The sequence below is a fragment of the Carcharhinus amblyrhynchos genome, chromosome 6 (assembly GCF_965287045.1).
Source record: "Carcharhinus amblyrhynchos chromosome 6, sCarAmb.v2.hapA, whole genome shotgun sequence".
Lineage (NCBI taxonomy): Eukaryota > Metazoa > Chordata > Chondrichthyes > Carcharhiniformes > Carcharhinidae > Carcharhinus > Carcharhinus amblyrhynchos.
The window spans coordinates 48,786,741-48,804,425 of NC_137329.1; the positions used below are offsets into that span (position 1 = coordinate 48,786,741).

The 17,685-nt window shown below is 40.3% G+C and overlaps 1 protein-coding gene across 3 annotated transcripts in view; it reads right to left on the reverse strand.

Moving 5' to 3' along the window:
• ptprja (protein tyrosine phosphatase receptor type Ja) overlaps nt 1-17,685 on the reverse strand; it is a 180,080-nt gene that overhangs the window by 26,329 nt on the left and 136,066 nt on the right. For all 3 annotated transcript variants that reach the window (XM_080190430.1, XM_080190428.1, XM_080190429.1), the window contains 6 exons: nt 15,687-15,737; nt 10,181-10,192; nt 9,271-9,352; nt 8,245-8,335; nt 3,200-3,273; nt 993-1,127 (listed from right to left, as the gene is read on the reverse strand). In XM_080190430.1, coding sequence (XP_080046556.1) covers nt 993-1,127; nt 3,200-3,273; nt 8,245-8,335; nt 9,271-9,352; nt 10,181-10,192; nt 15,687-15,737 — 445 coding nt within the window. The remainder of the gene's footprint in view (nt 1-992; nt 1,128-3,199; nt 3,274-8,244; nt 8,336-9,270; nt 9,353-10,180; nt 10,193-15,686; nt 15,738-17,685) is intronic.

Here is a 17,685-nt window from a genome sequence, read left to right on the forward strand (position 1 = left end):
TGGCAAGTCAAAAGTAACAGATCATTAAAGGTCCTATTAATTAAAAAGATTGCTGAGGAAATCCTTAATATTCGTCAACTTTTCACTCCCAAAGCCCATTGAAACTTCCCATCTGGATTTCCTGATAAGATTTTTCCTCATTGAGCCAGAGAGGCTAGCTCCTTGCTGACCCTATTGTTTCAAACAGGAAAATGTTGTAATTCTCTTCAGACTTTACCATATTTCTTGGACCCATAGGCTGTCTCATAGAAAGTGTTTGATCCACTGCCATATTTCATTCTCACTTCATCTGCAAGGTCCTGATACAGCTAGGTCTATTCTGTGCCTGTGAGACTTGTGTCAGTTTTCAGTCTCCCTCCTTATTGGGACTTCACATTAGGTCTTCTAATGGAAGCAGTGTAAGGATTATGCATCATACTGCATTACCAACTTCTGACAGGGAAGAGCTTATTGGAGGACATCATGTCTTATTGGCTCAATTTTTGCTAGCATAATATTCTTGTGATATATAGGTGATTATCACTGTCACTACTTGGTTTATAACAAGTGCTCCATCGCCCAGTTGAAGGTAAATGAACTGGGTTTAAAAAACTTCACTCTTGAAGCAATCACAATCTGAATGTAAAAATCACAACAACTCAAAAGGGAGTAACAGGAAAGTCCAATTAAACTGCACCATGTGCCATCTTGAGATTCAGAAATGAATAGATTCAAAGAACAGTACAGCACAGCAACAAGCCCTTCGGCCTATCAAGCCTGCGCTGACACATGATACCTTCCTAAACTAAAGACCTTTTGCCTCTATGCGGTCCATATCCCTCTATTCCCTGCCTGTTCATTTATGTAATTTTATCATACATCCGGCTGGCGTGTCAAGAATGTGGAACCTGCAATGAGCTATGAACTTTCAACTGCTGACTGGTGAAAATACTGGAATTTACAACATTATTAAACATTCTGAAAATCAGTAATAATGACAATGATCCACATACTCTCCCTTGCTCTACACATTTGGTGAGCATGACGATAGCTGGAACATTGTGTTCCCAAATCATTCGCCAGAAATCGCTGATTGTATTCAGTAGTGGTCCCTGTGCAGCTATGAACTCTTTAGTTAAGTTATAGCCCTGGAAAGAAATGAAACATCCAAATTTAGCAATGATAGAGAATTAGATCAAATGTCAAATGTCACAATCATTCCTCAGAAAGCTGATTGTAAATGTACAGGAGAGAATGAAGGAAAGCTCTGCTGATGCTGGTTGGGTGATCACTATTGTAGGTGCTGCAGTGGCATCCAGTGTCAACTATGACTTACTGCAGGAGTGTCATGACAAAAACAATTATTTTGATCAAATCAAAATTTATCACATAAACAGTCCTAACAGCTAATGGTACTGTAGAATTGTTAACAAATATGGAATATTCTTTGCTGAAGAGAAATTACAGTCAACCGTAGATTATCATCAATGCTCTAACGCTACACTATTTTAAAATTGCTCATTAACTCCTTCCCTCTTTGTTCATTGAACTACTCTTGTATTTACTGCTATGCAGTTAACACTGAACACATCACTGCCCACACTAGTGCCTTAATTCTTATCAGTAATCATTAGGGTCAACAACACGGGTTCAATTCCCGTACCAGCTGAGGTTATTCATGATGTCTTCTCAACCTTGCCCCTTGCCTGAGGTGTGCTGATCCTCAGGTTAAATCAACACCAGTCAGCTCTCCCTCTCAAAGGGGCTGCGAGGGGAAGGGACCCAGAGCAGTGAGGGTAGAGGTCCAAGGTGTAACCCAGGGAGTTGGGGGGGATGTTGGGCTGGCAAGTGATAGGGAACTCATTGAGTTCACCCTGTCACAAGTTTGCTGTGGATTATCAATAGAGTAACAGAATAGGAACTGAGGGCTTGCTAAATATGCCACAGCTTGTAAAGGGGGAAAATCAAAATAAAAATTATTCCTCTCACTACCTGCCCACAAGTTATCAGGGTAGCTTAAATTAATACCTCCTCCTCTCCATAACACTATATTGAATAAATAAATTTCAAAAGATCTGTGCAATGTAGGTCTAACCAAAGTTCAATATAAATTTAACATCTGCTCTTGAATTATTTTCTCTAGAAATTAAATTTAGTACACCGAGGAGTGTCTTGTGGTGCAGTGGAAACCTCCCTACTTCTGGTTCAAATTCCACTTCATGACTTGAAAGTGCATTCATGATATGGTCAAAATATGTTGATTATTAGCTTGTAAATCCTTCCCACTGGAGCCTAATGGCAGGTGGTTAATTGCAGTGCATTTCCCAGCCAGCCATACTGCAGAAGGCAATGGCAAACCACTGTAAAACTTGCCCAGCATAATCATGTACCAATGAAGTCTATGGTTGTTAATGACTTCTTTGGGCATGGTACCTGAAGGAGAAGAACTCTGCATTTTGTTGACCTATATTGTTACTATTAACGATTGGTGTATGTGTAGCTCTAGATCTCCTTATTCTACACAGACTCTTACTTGTCAGCAAGCAGATAATCTCTTTATTTCTACTACCAAAAGCACCACACAATTAACTTGCAACTTGAGTGCCTGTAATGCAATTCTTTTAACAACTTGTATTTTGTCAGTTTATCACTGTAATCTCTCAAATTTGGTATCATCCAAAAATTTTGATGTTTAGTTTCCAATTCGAGAATCCAAGTATTTATAAATAATCTCTGTCATACACAATTTTCCACAAGGCTGAATAGTTACTTTTATCCCTACCTCTTTCTCCTGTTTGGTAGCCACTTGTTATCCAACCTACTATTTGTCCCCATTGTTTAAAGTCATGGGAATGGGTGGAACAGTGGTTAGCACTGTTGCCTCATAGTACCAGGGACCAGGTTTGATTCCTGGCTTGGGTCGTCTGTGTGGAGTCTGCACTTTCTCTCCATGTCTGTGTGGGTGCTCTGGTTTCCTCCCACAGTCCAAAGACATGTTGGGTAGGTGCATTGACCATACTAAATTCTCCCTCAGTGTACCCGAACAAGCACCACAAGATTTTCACAGTAAAATCATTGCAGTGTTAATGTAAACCTACTTGTGACACTAATATATAAATTTTAAGATGAATCTACTGCATGCTATGTTACGAAGAATCTATTAAAAGTCTACACAAACTGGATTTACAACTTCTACTTTGAATAAATTAATGTAACTTACCGGCATGAAATTAGCATTGATGTAATCACTGGATGGGTCTGCAGTGACAGAGAGTTTAACCCGACTTATATCATCTAGAGTTTGATAGAAACATGATTATTTTAAACAATGCAAGAAGGTGTGCAGCACATTGCCAGGGGGTAGAAGCTTGTCAGACCAGTTTAATGGGAATTAACAAAATATCTGCTGTCATGTTGCAACAGATCTGTGCTAATTCGTTACTTGATAGGGCAACGAAAGTGCTACTAAAAATCTGGAATTTTCATCTGATTCAATGCTCTTTGAGGAATGATATGCTGGCAGTGGGAATGGAGCGCTTTCTAATTAAGTTGCATAGTATAAACACTTCTTCATAAAAATGAACAAGGACAAAAAGAGACTAATCAGTTTATCAAAGTTCATCCCTTCAGGATTCCAACACTTGCCCTCCTATTTCCCAAATCACAGTGGCCAGTTCCTGATTTAAAAAAAAATTTCCAAAGGTAAAACTTACAAAAGAAACAACTGATTTGAAGTGTAGAATGAAAGATAGCAGCATTCTTAGTGGGAACAAGTGAGCAATCAGTAGCATGCTCCATTTCATCAGCAAGCAACTACCATCCGAAATCAGCAATGCTGCAGGTCCCAACGAGAAATAAGAATTGGCTACAGGGAGTGTAAGTTATGTGCCAACTCACTACATTCCCAGTGGAGAATCAGTGTTGGAAAATAAATATATCCCATTTACTATCTTTATTTCAAAATAAAATTTTATTGGGTTAGTGTGATTTCTTTTGTTGATAAGAGGCATTTACAATAATGGGACAGACTGTATTTTGGGGTGGGTTTGCCAAAAGGAAGTCTAATATGGGGGTGAATGTATTTTGCCACATCAACAGTTCTTTTAGTTTAAATCACCACATTCAGGCTACTTGCCATTATCAGCAGAATTAGGCACTTTTTGATCTTCTATAATGTTGCACATAGTGAATCAACATGAAGTTGTGCAGTCAAGCTAAGCAGGATTAATGTGCAAAAGGGTGAATGGAACAAAGCGGGTAAGATAGGTGGAGGAAGGCAAATGACAGAAGGGAAGGATGAGGAAGAAAAGAGAGGGGTGGAGAGTTGGGAAAAGGAAGGCTGGGAAAACAGATGGAAGTATAGAAGGAGGAAACGTGAGGAGAAAGGATGAAGGAGTAGCACAATGGAGAGAAATGAGAGGGAGCAAAAGGGAACAAACCTCCTGCTGGAGTCAAATCTGAATCATATGGGAAGGATGTCATTGGTACATTTCTAGCGTTGCATAATCTGGAAACTAGAAAAACTGGATAAGAATAGTGGTCGTGTTGTTGAGGTGGTTTCTGGTTCAGAGGTTTGCATAGGTGTGAGGCATGATTTCACCGGTGATATTGTCAGGGAGAGCCAGCAGGTAGGATAGGCAGCCAGAGGGTCTCCCGCACTGCCTGACCAATCAGATAGCCAGCAGCTCCAGTGACTCAGCAGCCCCACCTAGAAAGGTAGTTGCTATTGAGGCATCAAGAAGAATATGAAGGCACCACAGTATGGATGCACGCTTACGGGGTTCAAGCAGGTATGCTTGGTGAAGAGAGGAGAAACACTTCCAATGGCAGCATCATGAGGCTTTGCAGACAACCTTTGCTGCTGTTGGCCCCCTCTCTGGCCAACATGTCTCTGGCTTCAATGGTGCTCCCCCAGGCAGCCATATGGAGTCTACCTCCATGCAGCTACTAAGCTCCCAAACTGGTGGAGGATAAGTTGGCAAAATGCTAGCAGCCGGGGAAAATTACAATTAATTGGGCCTTTAATTATTGAAATTGGGTGCCCATCTTTGTTCAGCAGGGAGCTGAGTTGCAGCCAGTCCAACTCTGGGGATAGTTTACTGGTAGTGGACTGAGTTGGAAAGCCATTCCAACATAGTTCCCTGCTCTTTCCAAGTCTTCTCACCCACGACCAGTAAAATTCTCCACACTATCTCAGACTTGGGATGAGAATTCTCCTTTTGGCAGAGGTTGAGGGGAGTGCATTTCATTTTCTTTACAGTCAAGGTTTTCTATGCCAGGGGTGGGGAGGAAGAAGGGGGTTGGGAATTACATTTATCTGTCTCCAGGAGCCTAGTCCCTAAGACAGTGGATCTCAAAGAATGGCCAGTGGATGTAAGGGCCCTCGAGGTGGTCCGCTGGCTGAACTAAAATGCAAGATGAACAATGCTATGGCTGAGGCCATACAAGAGAATTAACCAAAAGCCACAATTGGCCAGAACTCCCTGAGGGTGCATTCATACTGTTGTGCCTTCACATTCTCCTTGATGCCACATGTGACTCGTGTGACATCACATAACCAAACTGGTTCCTGAATACACAACGTAAGTCAGCACAAACCTGAGCAACAATATTGTAATTTTATCAACAAGTTTTGTGTTATTGTTACAGTGGAGCTCAGATTTTCAACACTTATGGGGTTGAAAACAAAGAGGAAAAAATGGTTAAATGTGGAGCCTCACATAAGATCAAAGAGTTCCAGATTGATAACAGACATCAGCTCATTACACCTCATCAAAAGCAGGTAGGGTACAATGGATAAGTGGTCCTCTGGGTCTTTTGCTCCACCTAAGTGGCCCAAGGAGGAAAGGTTTGAGAACCACTGTTGAAAGGAACATGTAGTATCTTTCAAAAATGGGTGATCACCAAGTAGATTACCAAATTAATGGCTTAAGCTAAGTAACTATGCACAGAGAGTGATATAAAGGCTACCGTACTCCACGATTCCAGACTCCTCACTGGTAAGGAAAACCTCCACATCCCACCCCCAGGAACTGCATGCTTTGGTCCGATTGGCTGAGTGGCTCACATGACCCTCCAAAACAAGAACTAGAAAAACATTTCTGGTAAAGAAAACCGTGACTCGATGTTGGAGATATCGAAGGGGCATTGGCAAAGAGCCACTACATTGGATATTCAGCACAGATAAACAGGCCATTCAGCCTAACCATAACCATGCTGACGTATATGCTTCACTTGAGTCTCTTCCCATCTTTCCTCTTCTAAATCTCTCGGTATAACCCTCTAATCCCTTTTTCTAATGTTTATCTGGCCTTTCCTCAAAATGTAGCTATAATATTTGCTTAACCACTCCTTGTGGTAGCAAGCTTGACATCCTCTGGGTAAAGAAGTTTCTTCTGCAACCTGTACCTAATGGTGTTGTCTTATATTGATGGACTCACATTTCTGATATTAGCTTTGTAAATCTTGTTTGCACCCTCTCCGAGGCCACATTTTTAATATAATATGGTGATCAGAATTGTTGTACTCAGATGTGGTCTAACCAAGCAGTTTCAAAGCCCCAATCTCCTTTTCCCCACGTGTGTCTAAACCCTCTATAATTCCATCTCCCACCAGGTTAGTCTCAGGATTCTCAGTTCCAATCAGCTTTTCATTCTTCACCTAAAACAAATGTAAAATACTCCACGTGCTGGAAATTGGAAATAGAAACAGAAAATGCTGGAAAAACTCAGCAAGTCTGGCAGCATCTGTGGAGTTAGAAACAGAGTTAATGTTCCTCCATCTCCCTCCCACACCTGGCTAACTTGTTCTTACATAGATTAGCTTCTCCGTCACCTCTGCTCACTTTCTCCAAATGAAAGATGTTGCTAAAGATAACTTCACGGATCCTAGCCATCCTTTAGTGGGATGTGTGTGTCGTTTTTTTTGTCTTATTCAAGCTGTTCCCTCACCCCTTTAACACTAGTACACTGGTGACTCTGTCATTGCTATTTCCTGTCTCTCACTGAACTGAAGAATTTATCTGATTTTGCTTCTGTGTTTCACACTTTTTCACCTTCACATGCTCCATCTGTGACTCTTTCCATCCTCTGCTTCCCTTTCTCCATTTCTGGGACTAGACTATCAATTAATATCACTAAACTCATCAATGTTCATTGCTACCTTGCCTACTCTTCCTCATACCTGGCTTGCTGCAAAAACTATTCCATTCTCCTGGTTTTTCATCTTTGTTGGACAATGTAATCTTCCATACTAACACACATCCGATAAGCCTTTGGAGGGCAGGGTGATGAGAGGATGGGTTGTTCATGGGATGTGGGCATCGCTGGCTGGGATAGCAATTACTACCCATTCTTAATTTCCCTTAAACTGAGCGGCTTGCTGTACCATTTCAGGAGGTTTAACCAATCAATCCATTGCATTATAGAATGGAAGATCACTTCATTCAGAATGACTCTGTGGTGGAAGCTGGAGAAAGGGCTGCAGTAAGACTTGGCAGTCAATTGCCGAGGGCCCTTATATAATTGAAAGGCTCACTAAATTCCTAGGGATAGCACTGTTCCAAAGTGGTTGACACGCTGCCTCTTAGCGCCAGGTACCCGGGTTCACTTCCAGCCTAGGGTCATTGTCTGTGTGGAGATTGCACATTCTCCCCATGTCTGCGTGGGTTCCCTCTGGGTGTTCTGATTTCCTCTCAGAGTCCAAAGATATGCAGCTTATGTTGATTGGTGATGCTAAATTGACCTCAGCGTCAGGGGATTAGCAGGGTAAATATGGGAGGAGTTATTGGAAGAGGGCTCGAGTGGGATTGTGGTCGTTGCAGACTTGATGGGCCAAATAGCCTCCTTCTGCACTGTAGGGATTCTATGATAGTGGTAGGTAATGACTGAGTATTCTAACAATGCAGTTCCCAGCAAATGGCTGAAAGTCAGCAAGCAAGAATTTCTTGGCATAGGTAGAGTCTCCTAGACTTTCCACCATAGCAATGACCTGTAGTATTCCATTAATCCGCCTGCCTCAGTCTCAATGCTTCTAGCTCTCTCCACCCAAAGTTGCAGAGACAAACACAAGAGAAGGAAACGCAGAAGAGTAAGAAAGGGAAACAGAAGAGAGAAAAATAAAAGCTATAGGGGCAAGATAGAGGGAGAGGAGATAAATAGAAAGTGAGGAGGTGGGTGCAGAAACAGAGTACTTGCAGGGAAGTACAAGTGCGAAGGAGGGGTGAAGAGAGGTGGACATGAATCAACACTTGCACCAGGTACTTACAGGGCAAGACATTGTTGTAGCGATTCTTAGGCTTGTTCAGGGGCTGCTGGGCAACTTGTGTTGACTGCAAGATTCCAACAGACTTCAATTCCTGGAAAGGAGAGATTTATGAGTAACAGGTCTGTTCAGGAAGATGGGTTTCTTATTTAAACAACGTATTAAAATCTCGTCAAGAAATAACAGACAAGCTAAAGCTCACATTCGAGTTGCAGGTTAAAGGGAAGACTGTAGGTAGCAAGGAATTCTAAAGATTTGAAATCCTAAAAATTGCAAGCCAAATGACAGGCCCAATTCGTATTTCTGGCATTTTCTCTTTAGATTTAGGCTAGGGGATTGACTCTGTGTTCACAACCATGATCCATAATTTATCGATTTTATCTCCAACCATCTATCATAGGATTTCATATTTTTAAAATATTACCTTCATGGAACCCACTCTAAACTGGAAACAACTCTGACTGACATAGTAAGATTAGTCATGCATGTAGCTCTATCTACGTGGTTCAGAAATATGTGGCTAGATTTTGGAATGAAATCCTCCAGTATTTTAATAACCTGTTTATTTGCTTCATGAGTGGCCATGGGAAATATAATTCACAAATCAAGAAAAACTATTATCAAACACACACATTCACAGGTTTGATAATTCAGAGTCCTTCATATGAAATGTCTAATGTATTGGACCTTCTAAATAATATGGCCATCAAACTATGATCTTCCATACATAAATATGCCAAGAGAGGGGTGTGGAGGGGACACTTATCAACGTCAACTCCTTTGGCACCTTGAGTTGCAGCAATAGTAGAGAGAGGCAGCCTGCAGACTTCTACATGAAAGCTGCAACATTAGGTTAAATGATGCACTGACAACACGAAACCCCATAAATCCAAGCAATGCTATAGTAGGTGCTGATTACAGCATAAAAAATCCTTGAACATAGATAGGCAGAGCCTGCCCCAGAACAGAATGGAACTAAAGCAAAACAGAGAACAGAAACAAATCACAGGATAGAATTAATATTCTAACCTCATACTCCTCAGCAAATCCACAGTCAGAGTCAGCATGTTGCTTACTGAAATATCCCTCAAAGTAGTCCACATTGATGGCACTAAGAACAGTAACAAAGCATAATATTCAGTTCTCAAGCCTGCAAGTTAATTCATTTAAATATCTTTTAAATATTAATATTTTAGTTGAATTTTTGCCCTCAATATGAAAAAAAATGTCGTTGCTGGAGAATGGAACATGATAGCTTTGACAGTTTCTTGTAATCAGTCTGGGGTCAGGTGTAGCACAGGTTAGATGCAGATTAAAATTGTCTTTATGTTGTTCCAAATACATTCAGATTAGGTGAATGCAGTTTTCTTTAGACCATTCCCATTTACATAGGAAGCAGCCCAGAATGAGAACATTCATTCCATAATTCGGACCCTGGAGCTACAAGAATAAATGTTCTTTCAAAGTCACTATTTTACCAGCACTTTATGGTTTCCTGATGAGTTTTCAGTATGTGAGGTGGTTGCAGTTTCCAGAATACTCATTAGTTTATATTAGACACGTATGTTAGGAATACCTTACATTATTACAGTGAGATGAAGAATGCACAGCATTACTGCAGAATGTCAGCACTGGAATGCCTCCATAATTCACGTGTGCATGCAATACAATAATCACTAAGGGTTACCTCAATCATATTCTTCACTGGATCTGAAGACACATTTAAAAAACTCAGCTATTGTGATCTTGTTTGCTCCTTCCATTCTTACACTGCACCGGGCCATCCAATCCAGGTATTAATTCCACGGTCACAAATAGCTTTTTTATACTTTGCTCAAGTGGTTACTATTCATGGGTGAACATAGACCACTTTCACTCATAGTCTACTTGTGAGATATGGATATAGTGCCACGTTAAAAAAAACAAGTTTCATACTTACTTTCTTGCTACCCTGTTGGAAGAGGTGGGTTGAGGGGCAGAGAGAAAGAGAGAGAAAGAGTTAATTATTAACCAGTGTAATCTTGCATCACAGATCTTTTATTGGTGCTTTCTATTTTGATGTTAGTAAAATGACTCTCGTGAAGATGTCATGACCTCTGTAGACTTCTCTCTTCTCTTTATCAGTGGGTAACTTACCCAATTCACTAAATTAACACAACATTTAAGCACCAAAAAGATCGGAAGTATTTTAAACCAATGTCAAAAAAATTGTTGAAACCCTTCTCTGCACCATTATCAGCTGTGTACTCAAATATTACAATGGCTCTCCTGGCCAACACCATCCTTCACCCTCTGTAAACTTTAGCAGATCCCAAACTGTGCTGCCTATAGACTATCCTGCACCAAGGTTGCTCATCTATCCCTTCTGTCTTCAGTGAGCTCCATTGTTAACCTATCATTTGATTCCTTCAACTTAAAATCCTTACCTTGTATTTAAATTCCTTCAAGGCTACACCACTCCTATGTAATCTCTTCCAACATTTTGATCTCCCATTTCTCCATTCCTCTCTTTTGCCTTTTGTACATCTTCCTGTCAGCACTATTAAGCCTTGGCCACCTAGGCTCCACATTCTGGAATTCTTTGCCAAAGCCTTCACCTTCTCCACATTTAAGAGGTTTCTTAATACCCATCTCTTTGACAAACCTTTTTTTGGCCTGATATTCATTTACTTTTGATTAGCCTCTGAAGCACTTTTGACATTCTTCTACATGAAAGTACTATGTAAATTTAAGCTGTAATTGCAGTTGGTTAGGTTTTAGAAAACGACTCCACTCTACACTTATTGATGCTGCATGGTTCACAGAACAAAATAGCTCCCCTTATTGCAGAGGTCTGTTCCTGAGCAAGAGGAAGAGATTAGCCACTAGTCTGTACCAAAGCAATCCTTGTTACTTTTCCATCTCCTTCTTGGGTTTATGCAAGTCGTCACCTCACAATGGATTGGATTTTGTGCTGAGCAGTGAAACAACTGCTTCTTGCAATCTCTGGACTTCCCCCTTCCTGATATCACATTAAATCTAGTGCCAAGGAGAATCTCAGGGGTCTAATAAGAGTGGTGTCATCAAATAGAAAAAGCAGCAGATCACACTGAAATATTCTCATGGTCTTCAAATCAGGACAATTCCTCCATTTCTACTTTTTTACATTTTACAGATGGAAAAACAAATAATTGAGGCAGACTTAATGACAGAAGCTCAAATATAATAATTTATTTTAAAGTTGATACTATGCAGAATTTCTTACCATGAAGAAATCTAGCAATCAATAAATGTAAAATTGTTCTTTCAGAGTTACTGGGCAGATTCCTCAATTTTGTCCGTGAACACACTGCTGCAAGTGAGATTGAAGAATTTGGCGTTCCAGCCAAAATTCGATTCACTTTCAGCAGCACCAGAAAATCCCCGCCGTGTAGAAGGATGGAGATTTTTGGTGAATGAGACTGTTTTGCACTAATGATTCTGTACAGTATTAAAAACATATTAATTAACAAATTGTAGTATTTTCAAGGGCCATTGTAGTGAAACAAAGGGCGTAAAAGTTGAATTTCTCACCACTTCAAAGATTTCCCAATGACTGATGTTTGGATTTGGCGCACCCTCTGGAGCAGTGTTTTTCAAACTTCTTTTTCCCAGTGACCCACTTTTACCAAATGGCCATTCCTCACAACCCACACCATATTCATTTACTACTTAATGTGACAGGTGAACTGCTTGGTCCTCATGATCTCACTCCAATCAGGCTGACAGGATGAGAGCACAACACGCATGTCAAGTGTAGAGTTCAGCTTGTTCCTTTGTGCAGTCCTTGCCTTTGTGAGAATGGAAAATCCTACCTCACACATGTAGGTCATTGTGAAGGGCATTTGCAACTATTTGTTTTATTCAGCACTGGATACTCCTGAGATATGCTAATCCAGAATGATGACAACCCCATGGACTTGTGGCATATTTTTAACATGCTGTCACAGGTCAGGTGCAGTAGCTCAGTCTCATTTGGAATCAGCTGTAAGTTAATAACTGACTCTGGGGTTTCAAACTCAAATGGATTTTCACCCACCTCTTCTTCAAAATATCAAACTTCTCCTCTGGAAAGTAGTGACAAAAACTGTCATTCTGCACAGCCAGATGTGACTGTATAAGGTTCGTCAGTTTATTAACTAACTTGCTAACTTACTTAACATACTAACACTGTTTTCTTTGATGTGCCTTAGCAGTGTGGTGAACATATAGCAGTTGAAGTATTTTAGTCACATTTGCCAACCTTTCAATTATTTTTGGAAAACATCTATTTGTTCCCAGTGCTAGAAATCAATATCCTTTCCTTGCCATTTCAATTCAGTTAGTTTCAGTTAGAACTGAAAAGATGTCTGCAAGGCAAAACAGAGTTAAAGTCCAATTTTCATCACCAAACGAATCAGCCAGAGCAAATGATTTCTCAAGGAGGAAAGCATGCAGTTCATACCACAGTTTATAAACTCTGCCAAGCATCTGACTAGTTGCTAGCCAATGCACCTCTGTGTGGAACAATAAATGTGTGTGCTCAGCCCCCATTTCAGAACACAGAGGCTTCAAAAGACGGGTATTGAGTTGCTTTGTTTAATGAAGTTCACAACTTTCACAACATGCTTCAAGATCGGATGGATTTACTCTCAATGTCAATGCCTTGCAATGAATAAAGCAAATGATTCCAAACAATGTCCTGACCATCTGCCTCCTTAATCTTTATTATAATTTGACTACTTTTCCCAGTCATCTCGACTACTCCATCGCTTGTGATTCCTTTGCAATTAACCCTGTCGAATTTGCACTTTACAACCATGTAACTATTCAATGTTTCAAAGAACTGTGCACCAGTTGTGTTGGTCAGTCATGTCAAATAGCATAGCAAATCCTTTACAAATTCATTGTGGCAAACATACCTAATGTAAACTAACAAGGTTGAGCAAGCTGTAACTTCTGTACTTTCATCTAGTTTTATTGAGAACTCCCCATTAACTTTAAATGAGAAATAAGCTACACATCATTCATACATTGAGACACTTATCACTAAGCGAGACATATTTCAGTTTTTCAGTTGATTTCTCATCGAAGACCATGCTAATGTTGCATGGAGAATTAATTTCTCTGCAACAGTGTGTGGCACTGAGTCTTTAGCTGTCCAGTAAGCTACCATGTAAGAGACTAATTGTGCTTTGTCATTCAATGTTAAATTTCTGCTAAGAGCTTGAGTTGATGTTCTCGGTTTTTGCTGCATCCTTTGAAAAAATCCAAAGATTTGTTCTCCAGATCTTCAGATGTCTCTGCAGTTTTGAGGGTTTTAAGCTCTCATCCACCAGTATTTTCCCACATGTAATACACTTGGGCTTTGCATCCTGATTTGCACTGGCACAATTAACAAAACCATACTCAAAAATCATCCTTATGATTTTGTTCATGAGCTTAGTTTCTTCTTTTCAAGTTGTTCACCAGAGGCCCTGGTGCTCTGTTCATTGCTAACTTCAGTATAGCTCTGTCCTGGACTCGATGGAGCAGCTATTCTCTCTCTGGCAGATTCAGATGTGAGATCCTGGCCAGTAGGTTTAGTGGTATTGGTGTTACCTGCCCTTTCTTTTACATAATAAAACAATCCATATCTTCAATCAGCTTACTAAAAAGGGAAGGAAAATTGGCGCCAAGTGCAGGTACATGCAAGATGCTTGACACCAAGTGCATGTACATGACGTGTTGACCTGTTTGTTCTTGCCTATGTGGTCAGATATTGTTTTGCAGTGAGAAGTTACCCGGAAAACAGAAAAAAAATCAGATGATCTTTGGGGATCATTTACGGTGATGCATTTTTCAACATCCCAGCACCCACTCACAGATTGAGACCCCCCTTTGAAAAACAGTGCTCTTAAGAAATAGAGAATCACTGACAGCAACTTCCAGGTTTTCACATTTTACTGCACATGTATGGTTTTCAGAAGTTACTGTTATTTTTCTGTAATCAGCTATAGATTCAAATAACTTACCACAACAGATGCTAGATCAACAGATCTATAATTTCCTGGTTTCTCTCTCAACTTTGTTGAACAATGGGGTTTAATTGCAATTTTCCAATCAAAATTGACACTTCCCGATTGAACAGCTTTGGAAGATTCTGGATAAAACATCTTCAATTTCTTTTCCTACGTTCTTTAAAACATAACTGGGATGGAAACCATTGGATCACAGAACTTCTTAGAGCTATTATTTTGTCTAATATTGTTTCTTATTTGCTTATTCTATCTTCTGTGAGTTCCATGCAGCCTTTGATTTGTTGTCAGTTTCCCTAAAATATCAATATATGATCCTATTCCTCAACATTGAAAACTGACAAAGTAGTTATTGAGCAAATACGCCAATTTCTCAATTTCATTTAAAAACAATCGTGGGCAACAATACAAAAAACCTCAAATCTAGCCTTTATGATTCTTTTCCATGTAATATCATTGTGAAAACTTCCTTTAATTGATAATTAGAGCTCTTTTTTTTCTTAGGTCTATCCACTAGCCCTGTGTTAGGTTCACTTGTTCTTTTGAGCATCTCCCAGTCTTCATCCATAACTTTGCCTTATACTAATTCTGATTAGTTTATTGTTGCAAGTCTTTGGCTCCTCTTGTTAAAGCTGGGCTCACAAAAATGTATAATCTTAGTAAATGTTTTTTAATTTTCAATCCCACCATTAAATTCCATCCATTATAATCACTGTTAGATAGATATTCCCTTATGGACAGATTATTAGGAACGAATTACTAAATCTAGTGTAACCTGTCCTCTTTATGGTTCTGGAACACATTAGTTCAAACAGCTATTCCGAATGTGCTCAAGAAATTCCATACCATTCTGACTTGCACCACTTTGCCTTTCCCAACCTATATGAAAATTGAGGTTTTCAAAAAAAAATGCTGCTTTTGTTATAAATCACACTTACCTCTGAATTAATACATTCTATCACTTTACTTTCATCATCAGGAGGGCAATATTCAATTCTCATTCTAGTTTTACACACAGAACTCTAACTATAGTCTTCACTGGCTGCTTCCAGGTTTCAATCTTTCGCCTTGATTTTATCAATACAATTGTGACCATTGCCCTTGTCAACTTTCCTTTTTTGCCCTATTTAGGTCCAGATATTCCCTTTCCACTCCCTTCACCATTGATATTAGAATTCTCCTCCTTTCACCATTGAGATTAGAATTAAGATTCCTATTGACACCTGCTGCAACTCAGTCTTTTGCAGAACTTAAAACACCTGGAACTCCTTACATGCCTTGCTTCATTTCCCAACTTCAATCTAAAACAGCAAAAAAACTCAAGTTTAACACTAGTCTCTGAATTACCTCATCTTCACCTATTCTTTACAACCTTGGTAATGCTGTGCAATATTACTTGAATCCTTTATTTGGGTCATCAAAAAAGGTTACCTGATACTCGAGATTGGGAGCTGGGTTAAATCCTTGTGGTGGGACTTTGTTCTGTGAAGAGACAGAAACATTAGATTAAAACTGAATTGAGACAGTAACACAACTCAGTAAGAATGATGACATTTGATTCGATTTATTATTGTCACAGGAATTAACATACAGTGAAAAGTATTGTTTCTTGTGCTCTATACAGACAAAGCATATCGTTCATAGAGAAGAAAATGAGGGAGTGCAGAATGTAGTGTTACAGTCATAGTTAAGGTGTATAGAGAGATCAACATAATGCAAGGTAAGTCCAATCAAAAGTCTGACAGCAGCAGGAAAGAAGCTGTTCTTGAGTTGGTTGACCTCAGACTTTTGTATCTTTTTCCCCAAAGGAAGAAGGTGGAAGAGAGACTGTCCAGGGTGTGTGGGGTCCTTAATTATGCTGGCTGTTTTGCTGAGGCAGCGAGAAGTGTAGACAGAGTCAATGGATGGGAGCCTTGTTTGCGTAATGGATTCACGACCTTTTGTAGTTCCTTGAGGCCTGGGCAGAGCAGGAGCCATACTAAGCTGTGATACAACCGGAAAGAATGCTTTCTATGGTGCATCTGTAAAAGTTGGAGAGAGTCGTAGCTGACATGTCAAATTTCCTTAGTTTTCTGAGAAAGTAGGGGCGTTGGTGGGCTTTCTTAACTATCATATTGGCATGGGGGGACCAGGACAGGTTGTTGGTGATCTGGACACCTAAAAACTTGAAGCTCCTTCGTTTTATTGACATTGAGGGAAAGATTATTGTTGCTGCATCAGTACACCAGATTCTCTATCTCATTCCTGCAATCTTCTCATCATTGTCTGAGATTCAACTCACTGTGGTAGTGCTGTCAGCAAACTTGAAAATTGAATTGGAGGGGTATTTGGCTGCAGACATAGGTGTATAAAGGAGTATAGTAGGAGACTGAGAACACAGCCTTGTGGGGCACCGGTGTTGAGGATGATCATGGAGGAGGTGTTGTTACCTATCCTTACTCATTGTGGTCTGACAGTTAGGAAGTTCAGGATCCAGTCGCAGAGGCAGGTGCCAAGGCCCGGGCCACGGAGTTTGGAAATGAATTTCATGGGATTAATAGTGCTGAAGGCTGAGCTGTAGTCAATAAATAGGAGTCTGACATAGGTGTCCTTGTTATCTATGTGTTCCAGGGATGAGTGCAGGGCCAGGGAAATGGCATCTGCTGTGGACCTGTTGCGGTGATAGGCAAACTGTAGTGGAGGTTGGAATTGATTTGTGCCACGACTAACCGTTCAAAACACTTAATAATGATGGATGTCAGAGCCACCGGCCAATAGTCATTAAGGCATGCTGCTTGGTTTTTCTTAGGTGCCGGGATGATGGTCACCTTCTTGAAGCAGGTAGGGACCTCAGATTATTGTAAAGAAAGGTTAAGATGTCTGTGAATTCCTCTGTCAGCTGATCCATGCAGGATCTCAGTGCGCATCTGGGTACCCCATCCGGGCCAGTTGCTTTCCATGGGTTGACCTTCAAGAAAGGAGTCCTGACGTCTGCAATGGTGATCCCAGATACAGGTTCATCCAGGGCTTCCAGGAGGGAGGACATGCTCTCACTGACCTCTTAGTCAAAATATAGAATGCATAGAATGCAATGAGCTCATCAGGGAGGTGTGCATCATGGAGCCAGCGATTTTACATGCCTTCATTTTGTAGCCTGTTATGTCTTGCAGATCTTGCCATAGTCGACGGGAGTTGGCGTGGCTAGCCTGGGACTCTAGCTTGGTCTGGTATTATCTTTTGGCATCTTTGATGGATCTCCTTAGATCATAAATAGCAAATGCACTAGTGGTAATTTACCAAAATTTGCCACTTTTGGTAAATTTTGGTAAATGTGACACCACTGTTTAAAAAAGGAGGTAGACAAAAGGCAGGTTAGCTTAACTTCTGTAATAGAGAAAATGCTTGAATCTATCACCAAGGAAGAAATAGCGAGACATCTGAATATAAATTG